This window comes from Mus musculus, chromosome 14 (genome assembly GCF_000001635.26).
Source record: "Mus musculus strain C57BL/6J chromosome 14, GRCm38.p6 C57BL/6J".
Taxonomy (NCBI): Eukaryota; Metazoa; Chordata; class Mammalia; order Rodentia; family Muridae; genus Mus; species Mus musculus.
This window is the reverse complement of record NC_000080.6, coordinates 73,156,605-73,177,402: the sequence shown is the minus strand read 5'-3', so window position 1 is coordinate 73,177,402 and position 20,798 is coordinate 73,156,605. Positions and strand designations below refer to the sequence as shown.

Below are 20,798 nucleotides of genomic sequence, written 5' to 3'. Positions count from 1 at the left end.
TTGACCTCTTACTAGAGCTACCCACTCAACCTTCATATGTAGTAGTGACAAGGGAAGTCTGCGTTCTGGGCCTGAGGGTGTAGCTCAGTGGCAGAGTCTGAGAAAAGGCAAATGCTACATCCAAGGACCAAAAAGAGAAAAGCGCAGGCTCAACATCACCAGAAGAGCTCCTGCAAACATCGCAGTGTCTGTCTCCTGGCCTGGAAAGAAGCCACCTTCCTAATTATTCAACATTTGCCAACTTGGTGGTAAGGTCTCTGATGATTACCTACTGCCTCCTCAGGAGATAGGCTGATGTTATCTGTGTATAGATACTCCAGGAAAGCTCGGAACACAGGATACGAAAACTCGCTCATTTCTACAATATCGTCTTCACTGTCTTCTAATGAAGAACGAAAATGTTCACACCTGAAAGAAGAAAGGAAGATCATAGCCCAGGTTCTAGACTGGAGTCAAGGGACTACCTGAGGACTTTCTCTTGAAGCTGTATACCTTTCCTGTTTGCTAGTCTGTCAAAACTTGGTCCCAGGGTAGCAATAATAGGAGGTGGTAGAACCTTTAAGAGGTAGGGTTAGAGAAGGGAACTTAGTGTGGGGTCTATCACTGGGGCAATGCACTGAAGGGGACTTATGGAGACCAAGCTCCTCTTTGACCCCTGATTTGTGACAGTAGTAGGGTGGTTCCAGTAGGCAGTTCCCACCAAGATATGGTGCTTTTCAGGAGGCCCCAAACAAAACCTCCAAATCAACCCCAAGCCAGGGTAAGCTTTCAAGCTGGAGTTACAGTTCAGCCGCACCAAGTAAGCAAATAACCTTTATGTCAGTTACTTATCTCAGGCATTTTCGTACAGGCACAGAACACTGCCAAAAACCTTGTCATTGCCTTGGCTCCTTGCTTTTCAATTGCCTAATCGGCAAGACTGCAAATGCAGCCTGCTGCTGCTGCTGCTGCTGCTGCTGCAGGTGGCCCAGGCATCTGACTCTACATTGCAGCCTACTGCTGCTGCTGTGGGCGGCCCAGCAGCTGACTTTACAATGCAGCCTGCTGGACTGGGGGAGACGGGGGATCTCTGGCCTCCTTCTCACACTGTCTTTACTGATAAGTATTGTTTTTATAACTGATTAATTATGTCTCTTTACTCCATTCTGTCTGAATTATGTCCCTAAAAGTTCCTAGTAACCGACAATGTGAACTTATGTGAAGACAGGCTCTTTACAAAAATCATCATAAGCCAAGTCACTGTGGTAGACCCCAAGGCAATCAGACAAAGGAGAAGCCTGGGACACAGGCAGACTCGGAGAATGCTACGTGTCATGCCTCAGAAAGAGGAAGATTGCCACAGACCACCACAAGCTCAAGTGTAGGCCTGGTTCTTCTCCCTGCCTCAGAGAAAACACCATACTGCTCATATGATAAAGTGCGTTGTCATGGTGTAGGCTGAGCGTGTTCAGTGTTTGCTCTGTCACAGTAAACTAAACCCCCATTTCCTTCGTGAAAGTAGAGGCTCCGTGGTGAGAGTGAACCAGGTGGCACTATGTGACCTTTCAGAATGGGAACTTGAGACCAAAATACCATATTGGGTTTCTGAGTCACGGAAAGAGGGTTTCAATATCTTTGACACAGTGGCAACACAGTCCCAGATCATCATGTTAGGAAGGAAAGAGGCAGGCAGGAAAGAAGAGATGCTATATAATTTCATACATATGAGCTTCTAGAACATGCGTAGTGTGTATGAAAGGAAAAAATCATTGGCTGCTCAGTATGGGACTTAGGATCTTTGGGGAAGGACAGATTTTTCTATCTGAAGGTAGGGTGGTGGCTTCATAGACTGTGACATGGAACAAAGATAAGGTGAATATCATGCACTGCTCACATAAATAAATGTAATTTATTTACATTTATAAATGTAAATGTAAGAAGTGTGATTTAAAACATTTTTGTGTTGGCATCACCCAGGTCCTTCTTGGTCTGGAAAAACCACTTTTTTTTTTCTCCAGCATGGCTGTATCCGAATCCAGCTGTGTTCAGGACTGTCTGTAGGGCTGTCTGCAGGGCTGTGTTCAGGGCTGTCTGCAGACCTGTGTTCAGGGCTATCTGCAGGGCTGTCTGCAGGCCTGTGTTCAGGGCTGTCTGCAGGGCTATCTACAGGGCTGTGTTCAGGGCTGTCTGCAGGGCTATCTGCAGGGCTGTGTTCAGAGCTATCTGCAGTGCTGTGTTCAGGACTGTCTGCAAGGCTGTGTTCAGGGCTGTGTTCAAGACTGTCTGCAGGGCTGTGTTCAGGGCTGTCTGCAGGGCTGTGTTCAGGGCTGCCTGCAGGGCTGTGTTCAGGGCTGTCTGCAGGGCTGTGTTCAGGGCTGTCTGCAGTGCTGTGTTCAGGGCTGTCTGCAGGGCTGTCTGCAGGGCTGTGTTCAGGCCCCAGGCAGTAAAGTTAAATCAGAGCATCTGGCTCTGTTCCAAGGGCAAAACTTATTTATTCAGCACTAAGCTACAGCCAGAACTTCCATGGCTTATTCCCTGAACAAACCCAGTACTTGTGGCCCACCTTGCCTTCCACATCTTGTCTCATTCCCCCACTCCTACCCCATTGACACTGTGTGCTTTAAGGGCACAAACAGCCTCATCAGAGCTGCCTCTTAATTACTCAAGTGTCTGGCACAGTTCCCTTACTCAAGAGTCAGGATATCTGAAGTGATTGATAAATGAATTAATTTCACTCCTCAAAAGAGACCAGCTCTTACGAATTATTTTAAACATCTATTTAGTGTGACATACACCCACAACAGCAGGCATGTAGAGGACATGAATGGGAGCCAGCTCTATCTGCCTACCCACCATCTGGGTCCCAGGGATCATTAGACACTCTTGCCCACAGAGGCCCACTCTTACCTAATTTTGAGAAGGACTTTGTGAGCATAAATGTATTTTCCATCAACCAGAAACTTGAGGTCTGCAGTGTCAGGGTTGTCAAACTCCCTCTTCAGAGACTCGGCCACAGTGAGGTGGTCGTCAGGTTCTAAGGGAAAGCAACACAGTGCTTCTGGGTTCAGTCATAGTTGAACATGACGGCAAGGAGGAGGCCCCTACTCGCTGGGCATTCCAGAAATGCTGAATCCCCCAAACAACTGACAGCTATACAAGGCTTTTGCCTCTGGGTATGGATTCACGCCTTTGAACATTCATTGTAAACTTGCCAAAGCCAAAAATGTTCCCAACTGTTTCACTAACTGAATCAGATTTAAGATGTCCGAATGTCTAGACTGTTTCTAGATATATTTTTTATCTGAAAGACAGCTTTCAGATTGAAAGCAATCAAATCAAATTACCTCTAATTAGTATTGTGTTAGTTTCCAATAGTTTTAGTTCCCCTCCCCAAGGGCTCCCAGAAAGAGGTTCATTAGATCCTGTACCCAAGTCCTAAGGTCGCACAGCAAAAGTACCTTCCTCTTCCTCGTTCTCAGAACTGTCCCAAGAGGGAAAGGACAAGCTTACCCACGGAGAGAAGGCGCCAGGTGACAGCCGGGGTGGCGAAGCAGGCAAACACGTCATCGGTGCAGCAGAAGTGAGTGTGGTGTGGAAGGATCACCGACTGGCCCCGGCACTGGCCCCACATGTACACGTGCCCACCTTGTGTCTTGGCAGCAGATGTGTGGGCAGAGTGACAGGCTGCAATCTCTATGATTCTAAATTCACAAGCAAATGCCACAGAGGCACATTAACAGGAGGACAAGAGCTGGCCTCTCCTTCCCCGAGTGCACTTGACTCAGACTGTGCCGACTAACTAGCTGACAGAGGTGGATAGGCCCAAGGAACAGAAAGAACAAAGCAAGACTTGGACAACTCACTTCCTAAACTTTCAGCCACCAAATGCTGGAACCATACTTTGGTGGCATTTATAACATGAGGATCTATTGATTACCAGTAGGTCTTAAAAATATATGCCATCTTACTTTGAGTTAAAAATGCAATGTTTAAGCTGGGCGTGGTGGCGCATGCCTTTAATCCCAGCACTTGGGAGGCAGAGGCAGGCAGATTTCTGAGTTCGAGGCCAGCCTGGTCTACAGAGTGAGTTTCAGGACTACACAGGGCTACACAGAGAAACCCTGTCTAGAAAAACAAACAAACAAACAAACAAACAAACATGCAATGTTTAACCCTTAAAAGCATTACTAACTAGATAAAGACATGGATCATCTTACCTGGGTCAATGCATAAAATCTCAAGGTAGGATGGGGTTCTATACATAAACTAGCTCAGCAGGAAAACTGCCCTGGGCTTGTCCCTGTCACCAAAACCAAACCATCAGGTACTTTACAAGGAGAGGGCTGAAAAGTCACCCTGGCTTCTGCTCTGTACAATGAACTCAATAGTTTGTTGTTTTAATGCCAGAGAGCAACCCTGGGACTTCTGCATGCTGACAGAATCTACTGAAGGGATTCCAGGCCTCCTGCATGCCAAGAGGATGCCTTACCCTGCTGGCTCCTGGCCTTCTGCACACTAAAAGGATGCGATATACTGAGTGGATCCCCATATGTGCTGGGCACAGTGTCTGGTACAGCAATCAGCACAGCAGGGCCTCCACTCTATGCTGCTCCTGCAAATCAGAACTTCCTGCTCTCTCTCTTCACGTCTATAATTGGGCAATCTCATGCCACAAGATGAAGTGGGCTAAGCCAAAGAAGGGTGTAAACAGAAGGAATGAAAGAAATAAGCAGAAACAGAGACTGTCAGTCGGTTCAACGAAACCGCAGGGAAATGAGTGACCAGCTGAGTGACCCTTTCTGTGTAAGGATTAAAACAGGGAACTTCAGTGTCACGCGATTTCAATAGGCCTGTTTGGGAAGTGTGGCTAGTGGACTAATCCTGATCCCTGAGGTTGGATAAATAACTCGTTTTCAGATCCATGACTGGAAATGTAGCATAAAAGATTCCACTTTGACTTTTAGCCTCATGGGTCAGGGCAAAGCCAGGACGTCTGGCAGTTTGGTTAACTCATCGCTGCACAGCTTTTAGTGAAATGCCTCTTACACAAGATTGTATTTGGGTCATGCACTTGGGTTGGCAGACCTTGTCTAATCTCTCCTAACGTTTGTGTGGTTGGATCAAGGAACTGACTCCCACAGCTGGTGCTCTGTGGAATGGCCCTGCACAATGAGAAAATGGCCCAAACGATCTGGTTTTCTAAGTATATGCTTTTCAGCAGATATGGAAACAGCCAATAAAATCCATCTACTAGAAGGAAAATGTGCCCACTGCTCCCACCTCACAGAAGACATAAGGGCCTCAGTGGCGGTCATCAGAGCATCCTGGTTTGGGCACAACACTAGCTCTGAGGCAAAAGTAGTCTGTATAAGCCATATCATTTATACTCTTATTATCAGTTTTATTATTTTGGTTTGGTTTGGTTTTTTTGAGACAGGGTTTCTCTGTGTAGCCCTGGTTGTCCTGGAACTTACTCTGTAGACCAGGCTGGCTTTGAACTCAGAAACCTGCCTGTCTCTGCCTCCGCCTCCGCCTCTGCCTCCCAAGTGCTGGGTTTAAAGGCATGTGCCACCACTGCCTGGCTTTATTGTATTTTTAAGGGGAAAAAAAAAACTCAAGGTAGGGAGAGAAAAATGCATAACTTATAGACAGGGTACAGGCTACCAAGCAGCCACTGTCCCAGAGGCAATGAAATGAGGTAGTCCCAAAGACTGAGGCATCAAGGGCAGCTTGTTCCATGACTAACATTATTCAAACAGGTGCTGCAGGGGCCAGACTGGGAGCTCGGCTTCCACCTGGAGAGAAGCAGCAAATGAGAGTATAGCAGTCTACCAGCTCTGCTGGGTAAGACAGCAGACCTGGGAGCTACTGGGACTGACAGACTTTGGATTTGTCAGAGGAGCACAGAGCCTGTGAGGCAGAGGAAAACCTATAGCCAAGCTACAGGCAGAGAGGCATAGTAAGACAGGAAAGAGGCACTGATAGGAGCTTCTATCTGGAACAGACAACTCAGTGTAGGGGCAAGTAAGCCATGGGCTTTGCTAGGAACCATGCTGTCTCTTACAACAAAGGCCCATGAGCGCAGTGTTGAGCTGATGTGACAGGTAAGTGGGAGAGAGCTCTGGACAAGGAGGTGAGGTAAGAAGACAGTGTTCTAAGGATAATGTGCATGACAGACAGCTGGGAGCTAGCTGGGAGGACCCAGGGCAGGACACTGCTTCAGCTAAGCCCCATCTTCAGGGTAACCTGGATGAACAGCCAAGGAGGAGTCAGACTCGGCCCTGCAATGAGAGCCCTGAACACTCTGGCCCTGCCGTACTGCATGGCTGAAGCCGTGCTGCAGTGAACTCCACATACAGAGAGCTAAGCAGCTAATAAAAGGGGGGGGGGTTGTTGCTGCTGCTTTGTTTTGTTAAGCACTCAGACATCTCAACTCTCACTAGCATTCTATGAGACAGAAAGACTAAGAATCTAATTCCCAGATGGAATTACATGGTTCTGTAACCACCCAGTGGACTACTAAAGACCTCAAGAGGCCACAGAATTATCAAAAATTCAAGGCTTGGCTAATTTTACATTATAATGAATTATAATATGCCTTTATGGGATCAACTTAAGGACACACGTGCCAAACCTTTTAAAAGCGTCTCGTTTGGTTGAGCAGAGAATCCAGTGTACATAGGTTTTATTTTTCTTTCTCTATGAACAGGCACTAACAACTATAGACTCACCTCCTGCCCCACCCATACAATCCCTCCCTAATTAGGCTTCGCTGGAAGGAGCCCCAGAAGAGTAAGAAGAAAGTCATGACCCATGAATGAGCCTTAGCCACTGGGAAGGGCAGGGAGGTATGGAACAAGTCCTAGCAGATTACACATTTCTTTCTTGCCACAGGCCTGCGACCGAGGCCTGCCTGACGCTGTGTAAGCTCAGAAGGACAATGCTGGGAAACTACAGAGAGCAGGATGGTCCTTTCAGAATATCCATCCTGCATTACCAAGTACACTTGTGTGGACACCAGCAAGCGCACAAGTGCACAGGAGAAACCCCAGGGTTTCTGTCAAGGATGCTGGGCAGGATGCTCAGAGCCCGGAAGCTACGGGCACCCCATCCTCCCCTTCATTGCTTCTCTGCTTCCTGTTCTCTCCTCCACTTTAGTGGCCCACAGTCTGCTCCAGAGTGAGCCAGTGGAAAGATGTGCTCTCATTCTTCATCAGAGAAAGCAGGGCAGTCCAAGCCAGTCTATTTGGAGATGCTAAGGTGAGTGCAGAAGCACCCTGGGGAAGGGCTGGTGAGTCACCTTTCTGTCCTTACTGCCTCCATGTGACCTTTAGCAACACTGCTCAGGCAGGGTACAAAGTGTCTACTGGCTGGCTGGCTGGCGGTCTAAGGCGTTGTTATAGTTACAGTCTTAAGCCATCCCTTCCGTTCTCATTGATCTCTTTGGAAACTACACCAGTTCAGCAATGAACTATCAGCCTCCACTATCTCTCCTGTTCCCCATTTAAGGAGTCAAAGGTCCTATTTTCAAACTCTTAACTTAAAAAGTCTCCTTTTACAGATCTATATAGGTTATATAAGATTGACCATGTTATTCCCAGGACTCAGAGGGAGGGAGCGTTGATGAAATGCCTGACAGTAGGGAGAGAGAACTTACAGGACATCAAGTGAGGGATGGGGTTGTCATCCCATAGTCTCATCTCTGACCCATAATTGAAGGAATTACAGGGATGGAAATGGAGAGGAGACTGAGGAAAAAGGTCCAACGACAGGCCCAAAGTGCAATCCAGCTCAAGGGGAGGTCCCAAGGCCTGACACTATTACTGAGGCTAGGGAGCACTCACAAAAAGGGAACTATTATGACTGCCCTGTGAAAGACCCAAAAAGCAGCTAAAAGAGTCAGATGCAGTTATTTTCACCCAAACAATGGACAGAAGCAGCTGACCCCTGTTGTTGAATTAGGAAAAACTGTAAGAAGCTGAGGAGAAGGGCAGTCCTGATCCTGTAGGAGGACTAGCAGTCTCAATTAATCTGGACTCTCAAAATCTCTCAAACACTGGACCACCAAACAGACAGCATGCACCAGCTGATATGAGGCTCCCATATACAGTAGAGGACTTCCGGTTCTGTGTTCATTCAGAGATGATGCACCTAACCCTCAAGAGACTGGAGGCCCCAGGGAGTTTAGAGGTCAGGTGGGGTGGGAGGTGGGGGCATCTACGTGGAGACGGGGTGGGGTGGGGAGGAGGTGTGGGATGTGGAGCAGTCAGAGGGTGGATGGGGAGGGGCGGGGAATGGAATATGTAGTATAAAAAATGAATTACAAATAAAATTAAAATTTAAAAAATAAATAAAATGTACATCTCAAAAATAAAAAAGACTATGTTTACAGCATGTACATAAAATGATAATTTATTAAGAATTCCAATGGAAAAAAGATGAAAGAAGTGCCTACGTGCCAGCACTCTATTTATGCATGTAGTCACTTTAAATCAAATAAAAAAATACCATGTGGGATAAAAATGGGAAGAGCACATTAACTTCTAGAGCGACAGCATCACTGGCTTATAGGGGAAGTAGTGTGATGTTTATGTGTCATACCACTGAGTCAGATGATGGAAAAGACAGTTACGTGACTATCCAAAGAAGCCAGAAGCTTTCACAAGCATTAGGATCGTTTGGAAATTACGTCAGTTCATAAAACTGAATTCTCATTTTCTAACACTTCACTCCTCTGCGTGGCAATAGTTTGGAAGTTCAAACAACAAAATCACCCTTCCTTCCAACTGGCCACTTTTATAAGTAGCTGGGAGATTAGCTCTCTACAAAGTACCATCGTTTCCCCAAGCTATAGAAGGCAGACGTCAAACATTACCAGCTTCTTCTTAAAGATAAAAATAAAAAAACAAGGGGAGAAAGCACTTACAAGACAGCCACAGAACTGCGAGTGACAGTTCAGTCACTGTAGTCTGCACAGGACAGCACTGGGGTACAAATGACATACAGGGAGCTGACAGCAGGAGAGTCTGTGTGGCCCTGGCTGTCCTGGAACTCACTCTGTAGAGCAGGCTGGTCTCAAACTCAGAGATCCACCCACCTCTGCCTCCCAGGTACTAGGATTAAAGGCGTGAGCCACTGCCTGGCAACAAGGCAACTTTTAAAAAGGAATGAACAATCTGGTTAAAGACAAGTCTAATGATAAGAGTACTTTCCCACAATTCTACACTATGAATTCCAAGAGCTGTTTAATTACTAGAGACGACTGAGGCGATTTGGAAATGTACACATTACCTGTCCTTTTCCACAACAACAGGGGTAGGATAGGACTGGTTACTTTTATTGCCAGTGCCCAACTGGCCATAAGAATTTGCACCCCAAGCATATATTTGACCTTCATCTGTTAATACTAATGTGTGTGCGTAGCCACAGGCAACCTGAAAGGACAAAAAAAAAAGTCAAGTCTACAAGTAACAGGGAAATGTTTCATCACTGCTACAGAGTAGGTTAAGAACTGAACTGAAAACCAAGGGCAGGCAGCCTGCCCATAAAGGCCACCACTACATTAACAAGTACTCTTCGAACGAGCACAGACCCAGCCGAATGGCCAGCGCTGCAGATAGCAACCCCAGTTCTTCAGCTGGCTCACCTACTGCACCCAGCTCTCCAACAGCATTCACTACTGTTATAAAAAACAAGGGCAATGAGCCCAGTGTAAGACAGACGCATTAATCCTTTCTTCTAGTTCTTGAAGGAAAACGTTTAATGTGGAAAATGGAGAAACGTGTAAACATGAAAATCTTTCAAGATCAGGGCTCGGCATGATCAGGGATCAACATCATTTTTTCCTACTTATTCAGATATAGAAATATGCACTTAGACATTTTTAAGTGGTAGCATATATATGTAGCTACCTTGTATCTTTTTAACCTAACACCTTTATTACACTGCGATCTCCCTATTATTAAAAGTCCTTTGTAACCTGGGTGTGATAACACAGATTATAATCTCTGTAGTTAGAAGGCTGTGGAACCCAAGTATAAAAATAGCCTGAGCTAATGTGAGACTGCCTCCTGAACAGCATCATCTATCTAATTGTTCATTTGCTAGTAAATTATTTTTCTTACATTCATCTTACCCAGTTTTTGTTTATTCTCTCCCCCAAAATTCCTTTGTTAAAATTGTAGCTTTTAATGCATATTAATTATATATATTAATGAATTTTATTGTGACTTAACTAATTTTATAAGAGTCTCTTTCTTTGGTTCCTTAGGACAATTCTCTAAAAGTAGACTTACTACTTTATGCCAAGAGGCATGAAGATTTTTAAAACTGTTGGTGTATATGTTGTCCAAGACGCTACAGGAAAGGGTGTGAAGCCTACATTTCCAGGACAGCTCACACCAGGACCATAGACACAGCATCTCCCTGAAGATCTGCACCTTAGTTCAGGGGAAGGCTTTGCCTTTACTTCAGCAGAAGCATCCCAGCAGCTGAACGTGCATGAGGACACTCGGCTCTGGTGCACCGCCCCCCGCCCCCCAGGAGACGTACCCGCTGGACACGGATGCCTTGCAGGGCGGCCACTCTGCATGGGGTGGGCTGGTTGCCACTGCTGCCCAGGCCCAGCTGCCCATTGCCATTGTAACCCCAGACGTAGACCTGGTGAAAGAGAGGCAAGTCAGCACTCAGCAGCTCAGTTCTGTTGTGAGGAGCACGCCATGCTTATGTGACACTACGGAGGCAAAGAAAACTTTGTTTTAAAAAAGTATGAAACAACTTTCCTACCTCTCCAGTGTCCACAACAGCCATGGAGCACATCTGCCCACATGCTATGTTCATAACTACTTTATTCTGCAAGCATCCAGTGACTCTTCGGGGAATGGGCTGGTTAGCTGTTGATCCAGATCCTACTTGCCCTGAGTTATTATAACCCCAGGCAAACACCTATGGGAAAGAAAAGACTGATAAACAAAGCGAACGACTCATAACTGCCACTACTGGACACTGACCAGCGCTCAGGGCACCTCAGTACCCTCCCAGGGAGCTCCCTCACCGTCCCCAGTACAGGCAGAGAACGTATTACAGAACACTTGTAAAACTATCATATGACACAAAACTACCTCTCCACCTCAGCCATAGTTTTCAACATTTTGAGATTTGGTATTTTGTAAGTAATATGTTTGTTACAGCAATATAAAAGTAATAATGGGCCCTTTTAAGATTTGTAGTGATTGAAGTCCTTACTACATACAAGGAAACGTCATAATAAAACCACCATGGCAATAAATTGCTACCAAGAATAAAGCTGAATTTGAGGGAGGTGGGTAGTTAAATATCTCTGCTTAGCTCAGCATAACTGGTTACCTTTTGACATCCTGGCACAAGCTAGGTGTGATGGATCTTGGTTGTCAACTTGACTAATCTGGAATTAACTAAAGCAAACGGTTGGACACAGCTGTGAGAGACTCTTACTTGATTAAATCATTTGAAGTGAGAAGGTCCACCTTTTACCCAGATCTGCTGAGGTGGGAAGATTTACCTTTGACCTGGACCACAGCCTCTGCTGGAGCCGATATAAAGGAGATGGAAGAAGAAAGCTTACTTCTTTGCCTACTTGATCTTGCCTCACTACCAAGGCCATTCCTTTACTGGCATTAGAGTCTGCTTCAGGATTCCAGTGTATACTGGAGCCCAGCTGAGACATGCAACCTCATGGACTGAATAACTACTGGATTCTTGGACCTTTCATTGGTAAACAGTCTTTGTTGTACAACTATAGCCTACATAGCCTATAAGTTCCATTTTGTGTGTGTGTGTGTGTGTGTGTGTGTGTGTGTATGTGTGTGCGATGATAAGATAGATGATTGATTGATAGATAGATAGATGAATATAGATGGATAGATAGATAGATTCATTTTATAAGTTCTGTTTCTCCAGAGAACCCTGACTAATATACTAGAGATATCTGAGAAGAGAGAAACTCAAGAGAAAATGACTCCACCAGATGGTGGCAGGCAAGTCTGTAAGGTATTTTTTGATTAATGATTGATGTGGCATGGCCCATTCTCTGGCAGCAGTGCCACCCCTGACTTGGCGGTCCTGCGAGGGATAAGAAAGTAGGCTGAATCGCTTCTCGGCCTTTTGGCTAAGATCAAGTGAAGAGAGTAGGCTGAGCAAGCCATGGGAAGCGAGCCAGGAAGTAGAGTTCCTCCGTGGCTTCTACTTCAGTTTTTGCTTCTAGGTTCCTGTCTTGAGTTTCTTCCCTGACTTCTCTGGATGATGAACTGTAGACTGAAAGCCAAAAAAAAAAACAAAAAACAAAAAACAAAAAAAAACCCAAAAACCTCTTTCTTCCCCAAGTTGCTTTTGGCCATGGTGTTTTATCACAGCAGTACAAAGCAAACTAAGATAATGACATTCAATTTCATTGCCTAATCACATTTTGGGGGTAGTTAAAGGAATCTATAGATCCTATTGACAAAAGGAGAGAGAGAGAGAGAGAGAGAGAGAGAGAGAGAGAGAGAGAGAGAAAGAGAGAAAGTCAAGTCGGCGGCTTGGGCTGGTTATCCTCACCTCCCCATCAGATGTTAGAACCAAAGAGTGGTAAGACCCACAGGCGACCTCAATGACTTGTTTGTTTGACAAATTCGTAGAGATATGGCAGGGCACTAAACCATGATTCGTTGTCCCATTGCCCAGCTGGCTATAAGCATTGTGACCCCAGGTAAAGACTTCTCCATCTGAAAACAGAAGAAGGTAAGCAGCCGTCACGGCCTGTGCTTCTCTATAGGACAGGACAACCCGTGCCTGGATTGCCATCGATGGAATCCACCATTCAGCTGCAGAGGATGCTTGGCTTCCCTTCCAAATTCCCCTCCTGAGGGAGCCTACTTGGAGACACAAACTGCTTTCCACATCCAAGCAATATGGTGGAATTGAAATACATAAAGTTAATCTAGAGCTAGACGTTGGTTTCTGCATAAGTAAAGAGCGAAAATCAAAGTTCGAGGTGTTCCTTAACTCTTCTGGGTCTTCACTTCCTTTAGAGATGATGACCACATTTTAAAATTTATCATAGTACTCATACAATTATAAAAATTCATAAAATGTGCAATTTTATGGATAAGAAATCATAACACCCACATACTACTCAGGCCAAAACATAGCGTGTTTCCCCAAAGCCCTCGATATGCGCACCTTCCACAAAATGACTTCCTTTTCTGATTCTGCACTTTGAATGAATCAATCACATGTGTGCTCCCTGTGTTTTCTACCACATTCCATAGGCTGTATTCTGAGTGGCTTTCTCTGATTGTCTGGTTTGATTTTCTTCTTTTGTGGTATACAAACTGCTATAGAATTTGTCCAGTCAAGGCTCACTTGACAATAATTGTTTACTGGGTCTTTTCCAAATCTTCTATGATGTAGATCTTTTTTCCTCTGCAGATATTTTCTTTTCTGCCATCTTGTCTGATATTCTAACAGCTCATGTTTACTAATCACCTGTCCACTACTTCTACCAGGTCTCATGTGTTTAGACTTTACAGGAAGTTGGCGTTTGGACTGAGCTCTGGTGCTGTCCCCAACCCAAGTGTGGCAGTGCTCACGCATGCTCCTTTTCCACATGAGCAAGCAAGGCTACGCTGTCATCTGACCAGAGAGACCAAGACAGGGAAGAGCAGGAGCCACGTTCCCAAACAGAAGAGTGTCCGCCACCTGCAGACTTCAGTCCTTTCCGTACAAACCCCACCCCTCTGCTCAGCTGACAGAAGCAGGCACTTAATGGAGAGAAGTACTGGCCGACTCTAAATCAGCAAGGAAAGGCCACAAGGATGTGTCTTTCACCACAGCCACGGTGCCTTAGTGCCCACAACTGCTTATCTTAGATCACATGTGGCTTACTAACACTGAAAAGCTGCCTCTGATGATCCTTCCAGGCTTCCGTAGAGGCAACTCATGCTACAAAGGATCTGCATGAATCTCTATCACACTCTTAATATACTTCATGGCCTGAGACTCCCCAGACCATTCAGTCTAATGTGACACAGATCTATAGCTGCGAATTCAGGGATGGTTTTACTCAGTCTTCTCCTTTTCCTTCCTAGAATTCACCAAGGAAAGTCTCCTGTTCAACCCTTAGGAAGAGGCCAATCCTGTGCTGAGGGTCTGGCCTTGCAGTCCCAGGGTATAGGAAATCTCCTATTCCACTCCAGCTACCTGTAACCTGTAACCCTCTACCTCAAGCGTACAAACCACAGCTCAGCATCAGCTAGGCAGGTAGGTGTCTCAACAGCAGAACAGCCTATAGGTCTCCTCTACCCTTACTTGACCCTATCCTTACCTGACTTCACCTTTCCTTAACTGCTAAGCCATCCCTCCAGCCTCAGGCTTGAGCTCGTTTTTTAACTAAGAAATGGTCTGAATAATCGGGCCTATCCTGGCATCCCCTCCCAAGGTCCTGGAATGTACATCTCAAAGGCGTGATTAAATTCTGGTGACGTAGCCAAGAGACTGTTCTCGCTCCACTGCTAAGGCAAACTTCTCCTATCAGCCACTACTTAATGAAAGAAGCACAGACTGCTAAGATTTAGAGGGCTGGCAAAATGAACATTTGGTCTCTCAGTTCCCAGCCCAGGAATCTAAGTTCAAAGTGTAGGCTTCCTAAGCTCCAAAATAAGTAGCGTTGTCACGCAATGATTCCACTCTGAGAACAGAAGGGCTTTGTGCATCGTCTTGCAGCCGTTTAGGCCCCGTGTGTTACCTACCACCTTGCCCCATTGCTCCAGAACCGTCCTGCTTCATGTTGCCCAACGCGTGGCCAAGCTCACAGGGCAGAGCCAGCCACTCTTGCTCAATCAGAGAGTTTGCTCTCAATTTCAGGGCATACTGGTCTTATTTCTTAACAAATAAGCAATGCTTCAAACCTGTCCTTTGAGTTTCTGTTACCTGTTGTCGCAAGGACGATATGAGGGCCACTCCCATAGCTGAGGCTGGCTATTTTTTTGCCAGTTAGAGAATCCAGTCTCCGAGGCTCAATAGTGCTCTGAATGTCGCCTACCCCCAGACAGCCACTGCAGTTTGTGCCAAGCACAAAAATCTGTGGGAAAAAAAAAAAACAAACCAGGCAGTTCAAGGAACTCCATTTCTGAGAATTCTATAAATTACCTCAGGCAGCCTTCCTAAAGCAAACTGCCTCGTCACAGAATAAATAAAAATTGACTTTCCATACTTGTTTAAAGGCTTTTCATTCCTTAGTTTCCCTGGATGTCTTCAATTTACAAATCCATTACTAAACATATGGGTGGTTGAATTTTTTCTTCCAAATTACCTCATCGTTGACTGTAGTGTATAAAACTTCATTGCCAGCACTGCCGAAGACACAAGCCTGACGAATCAACTGTAACTCTTCCTCAGAACAAAGGGAAAAAATTGGCCACTTTCCCACATCTAACATCTTCAACGATGACAGGGTAGCCTGTACTGACTGAAAGGAATCAGACTTAGTATATACTGAGACAACCAATCAAACACACAAACAAAAACAGTCTTTGACTCTTGTTTCTCCAGAGTCATTAACCTGGCCTGAATAGGAGTAACCCACATCTGGTGCTGTGTGTTGCTGAGAGTCACCCACATCTGATGCTGTGTGTTGCTGAGAGTCACCCACATCTGATGCTGTGTGTTGCTGAGAGTCACCCATATCTGATGCTGTGTGTTGCTGAGAGTCACCCACATCTGGTGCTGTGTGTTGCTGAGAGTCACCCACATCTGATGCTGTGTGTTGCTGAGAGTCACCCACATCTGATGCTGTGTGTTGCTGAGAGTCACTCACAGCTGTAGAACTACGCATAGCCCTTCCCGGTACTGCTCTGAACCAGGTGCCACTGGCCTGGGCAAAATCAGATCCTCACAGTCAACCCACTCACTCAAGTGTGGACCGTGGCCAGCTGAATGTTAGCAGCACATGAAACTGTGGCTATGGCTTAAATGTAGCTATAGAAACAGGCTAGTTAAGCAGACAGAGGCTGGGGAAGGAGGGTCTTAAAGAGCATATCTCTTAGTTCTTCTAGCATGGTCCCCCCCCCCCCCCCCGCCCCCGGGAGACCTAGTCTTCCCTTCATCCAAGGGGTTCTGGGTCTGTAAACTGCCTCAGCTCTGAAAACTGACTGATGGGCCATGAATCCCCATTACTGCAACCCAATGTAAGATTTCTTCCCTTTGTTTCTACACAAACATATTAAACATATCTATTTCATCCTAGGAAACACAGTTATTGACTTCCCAGTCCCAAAGGTCCATGTCATCTAGAACTCACTTGCCTTGCACTGCCCTTTGTGGGCTAGGCTGGACTGGTTGCTTTTAAGTGTCAACTTAGCACAAGAGTCTCGGGTAAGAGTCTCGAGTGTGCGAAGTTGTCTCCACCAGGCCCAGCTGTAAGGCATTTTCTCAATTAGTGATCAGTGGGGGAGGGCCCAGCCCACTGTGGGTGGTGCCACCCCTGGGCTGGTGGTCCTGTGTTCTGTAAGAAAGCAGGCTGAGCAAGCCAAGGGAAGTAAGCCAGTAAGCGGCACCCCTCCGTGGCCTCTGCATCAGCTCCTGCCTCCAGGCTCCAGCCCTGCTTGAGTTCCTGTCCTGACTTCCTCCAATGATGAACTATAATCTATCTGGAAGTGTTAACTGACTAAACCCTTTCTCCCCAAGTTGCTTTTTGGTCATGGTGCTTGGCTGCAGCAACTGAAACCCAAACTGAGACACAGGCCTTTATGGGCCTTGTTTTACCTGTGATGCCCATTATGGTGATAAGCAGGTTCATCTTGCCTTTGGCAGTTCTATGCTACTTCCTGGCCTACTGCTCTGGGCTCCCATTGAGCTCATCAAGTTTAATACATCCAACTGTGCAGCAGCATCTCCAACCCTAAGATCTGGCACAAGGACAAGGGCAACAACAAAGCTCTTCAAATGTGCTGGCACCCCTCTCACCATTTGCATCTTTAAAAAGTATTAGTGAAGGGTGTGTCTTCTGGGCCTGCCCATTCTGGAGGATTAGGTTTTAAGCAACAAATCTGCTCCAGTATTCCAGTTTCCCTATGCCTTAAAAATCCCTTTATCGACACTAAAACAAGGAATACTAGGCCCAATCCCATTAGGCCATCTTTTTTTCCAAATAGTTCAACTAACCAATCAAATAAACTCTTGGTACCTTTGTCTTTTTCCTGGAACGGTGCAAGGTTTAATAGTAAATCTAGAATCTCTGTTCAATGGGCTCATATTGACAAACTCAGACTGATTCAGCTTTATGTTCCTTCTACCACTATCCCACACCCTTCAAGTCCATGGTCACACACGCTCCCTAGACTTCAGCTTTCTGCTTGAATAAATCAGCAAGCCCATTAGGTTCCCGTGGTACAATGCGGTCCTCGTGGGACCACACTTTCTGCTTCCCCACTCACTCACTGGCAGGTGACAAGCAGTAGTTAACTCAGCCCACAAGGTGTGGACTCAGTAGTCCCAATCTGCTACGGGAAGCAAAGGAAGTTCCTGGAGAACCAGTGGTCCCTAGTCCACAGCAGATACTTGGAAACGCTGGGTCTACTAGCAGGGAAGAGATCGGCAGCAGTGACAGGGCAAACCAAGTTGGTGTCAAGAGGGAAGGCTGGGGGAGGGGTGGCGGGGACGAGGGGAGGGGAGTAATCCTTCTGAAATAGCTTTTTATCTGGCCTGTTACCTGAAGGTGCCACCCAGTCAAGGTGGACCTTCCTACACCAATCAAGACCATCGGGACACTTCCTCAGGTAAGGCTCCCTTTAAAGTGATTCTACTTTGTGACAAGTTGACATTCAAAGCAACCGTCACTAAGAACCAACCATCCAGACAGCTTATTTGCTCATTAGCATGGGCAACCATACCACGGGCAAAAGTAACACATGTAGTAACAGTTTTGGAGACTCAGAAGTCCCAAGTCCAGGTGTCAGCTAGCTTGCCCCTAAAGAGCCCTCAGGAAAGATCTATTCCAGGCTCCACTTCTTGGCTTGCAAAAGGCTTTCTTCCCTTTGTCGGTCTGTACTGCCGGCCTCGTGTATGTGGATCTTTGTGTTCAAAATTCCCTTTCTGAGAAACACCCAAGTCAGACTGGATTAGTACCAACCTTTATGACCTCATCTTAACTAAGTTCATTACTTCAGTGACCTCATGCCCACATAAATTGATTGCACTGAAGTCCTGGGTATTGGACTTTGGATCATAGTCTTGGGGGATCACAAAAATCCCAACAGTGCATGATTCATGACCATATGCCCCTCTCTCCTAGGACCATATATAAGTCATAAAGTGGTTTTCAATTGTCTGTACTCTGGAGACACTTTTACTTATATACTTAACTTTTACATTTTAAAAATATACATATCTAAATTCTCTCCCATCATGACTCCATTGGTGCCTCGAATGAAGGTTTGTATACAATCAGTACTCATTAAATAAAGAAAAAAATGTCTGATGGGTGGCTGCACGCCCTTATTTCCAGCTCTCTGCTCCATGTTTCCTCAGGCTAGTTGCAAGCCCTATGCCACCTTCTACTTTCATATCTGGGACAACAGCAATGGCTGTCTCCCTCTGTTCAATTCTGAAGCAGTAATTACTGTTTCTTCAGTTACTAAACACCAGAGCATTTTGCCAAACAGTATCAGTGGGCATGCAAAAATAAACCTCACTTTGGAATCTGGCATTGTTTTTAAATCTCACATGTACAAGGAGCTGCAGTGATGTGGGCTAGGTCCCTACACTCATGGGTATTTCAGGAAACTGAAGACTTTATAGGATGATGTTATATTAACTTGGAAATCAATGAGTTTTAACATAAAATCAGAATTCTTTCTATGTATTTTGTCTCCTGGAAGAAGAGTGACTTGCTGAAAGCTGGTTCACAGATAACGGACCTGTGTTGTGAGATTCTAATCTAAGATTCTATTTTAAAGTACCTACCTCCTCATATCATGAAGGAATCTTATTTCCTATGAGGTCTGCTTAATTTGTTTTCCTTCTGTAAATTTTAAGAAGAGTAAGACTTGAAACGTGGCATAAAGAATCTAATGGAGATGTTATTAGTGGCCTTCTGTGGTTTTTATATATTCTCTCTAGTCTTCACAGTGATCACACAACCCCACAAGATCAGAACCTTCAAGGTGCTGGAGAACAAAGGCCCATGCATGTACACCAGAGTGCTGAGCAAAAAGTTCCCCTCAGGGCCCAGTACACCACGCTCACAGAGTCCTCAATGGCTGCTTCCCATGCATTGGCAAGCTGCAGTAACTGGTTACTAACTACCTCAGCTGTTTCTCCTTTCAAGCATGCTTCCTAAACACTTGTCTACAAGTCATTCACTTGAACCATCTCCTTGACCAACGTGTACAGATCTGCATAATACTCAGGTCATGAGTCTCTGAACAGGAAGATTCCTCTGTGTGAATGAGGTTCATGCAATCTGCAGTCCTACATTTATTAAGAAATGCTACTGAGCAGGGAAATGTCAGGTAAGATCGAATTACTGAATTAAAGACATAAAATAAGACACCACCATTCCTTCCTAGGAGGTCACAATCTAATGCAAAGTAGCCACAAATAGTCCAAGCACACTAGACATAGGAGTATATTATTGCTTTTCAAATCTGTGAGACAGCTAGATGCTTGGCAGCAGCCATATAAAATCCATCTTTTAAATCCATGAGGGAACTATTACATAGCAGACTGATAGCTTAATTTATAAATGCATATACTATTTGGAGACAATATTTAATAGTAGCTGAATGGAAATTAGCATTTTGTTCCAGGACACTCATGAGACACAACGTACAAAGATTTACTGCACATCACATGTAGGAGCCTCGATCATGTGTCAACCATTCTGTGTTCCAGAAATGCCTACATTTTAGTCTTCCGCTGTCAGGTGAGGGATTGTCTGAAGAGCTGGTGTGCTGACCAGTATTTTTATCAACTTGACACAATAGCTAGGGTCATCTGTGAAGAAGGAATCTTAAGCAAGAACCTGTCTCCTTAGACTTGGGCCTGGGGTATATAAGAAAACAAATTGGGCAAGCCAGAAGCAAGTCAGAAGCAAGCTAGTAGCAAGCCAGTAAACTAAACCCCTACATGGCCTCTACATCAGCTCCTGCCTTCAAGCTCTTGCACTGAGGAGTGATGCTCTGTGATGTGAATGTCTACGCAAAAATAAACGCCTTTCTCCTTAACTTGCTTATGGTCATGATGTTGTTTCACGGAACAGAAACCTAAGACAACTAGTCATGAGCAAGAAAATATAGGAAACTGAGCCTCACAATATTCATCATTAAGACAGTATCTCTGGAATTTAGTTCCCAGGTGGTCCAGGGACCCTCCTGACTACATGATCACTTCCTTTGGAGTTCTTATACTACTTAATTCACCTCCTTTCCACTGCCCCTACCTGTAGCTGGCATCTCTTTGCAAAATGCAAGTAATGAGATATTAACTATGACAAGGTAAACATACTACCAGAAATTCACCTGCCATGAATTAGAGACTAAGATACACCCTGTTAGTCTGGGTGTACGGTCTGGAACAAACAGGCTCTGTATCTACTGAGAAATCCACTGTAGAGCACAGCAAACTGGCAAGCTGTCACAATTCAGTTTAAACTACAGTCTATATAGAAGAATCAAAACATCATGTTGGGCATGGCTAGTAAAACAATGTCTTTAAAAAATACATGCACTACCTCACCTTTTGTAGATTTTCTGGAGGTAACGTTTTGTATATAGTAAGATAATTTCACTGCTGTTTCTGTGAAT

The 20,798-nt window shown here is 45.3% G+C and overlaps 1 protein-coding gene and 1 long non-coding RNA gene across 18 annotated transcripts in view; one reads left to right on the top strand and one right to left on the bottom strand.

Moving 5' to 3' along the window:
* Rcbtb2 (regulator of chromosome condensation (RCC1) and BTB (POZ) domain containing protein 2) overlaps positions 1–20,798 on the bottom strand; it is a 45,311-nt gene that overhangs the window by 6,653 nt on the left and 17,860 nt on the right. For 10 of the 17 annotated variants that reach the window (XM_006518384.2, XM_011244891.3, NM_001170694.1 and 7 more), the window contains 9 exons: positions 15,308–15,463; positions 14,926–15,076; positions 12,553–12,719; positions 10,765–10,923; positions 10,531–10,638; positions 9,271–9,413; positions 3,490–3,680; positions 2,887–3,013; positions 269–408 (listed from right to left, as the gene is read on the bottom strand). In XM_006518384.2, the coding sequence (XP_006518447.1) occupies positions 269–408; positions 2,887–3,013; positions 3,490–3,680; positions 9,271–9,413; positions 10,531–10,638; positions 10,765–10,923; positions 12,553–12,719; positions 14,926–15,076; positions 15,308–15,463 (1,342 nt within the window). Of the gene's footprint in view, positions 1–268; positions 409–2,886; positions 3,014–3,489; positions 3,681–9,270; positions 9,414–10,530; positions 10,639–10,764; positions 10,924–12,552; positions 12,720–14,925; positions 15,077–15,307; positions 15,464–18,957; positions 19,016–20,798 lie in introns of all 17 variants that reach the window. The other 7 variants (XM_006518388.3, XM_030247593.1, XM_030247595.1 and 4 more) reach the window with 2 other exon arrangements.
* On the top strand, positions 10,923–15,210 carry Gm52109. The gene is made up of 2 exons (XR_003951107.1): positions 10,923–11,730; positions 12,770–15,210. It is a non-coding gene; the product is annotated as a predicted gene, 52109 (long non-coding RNA).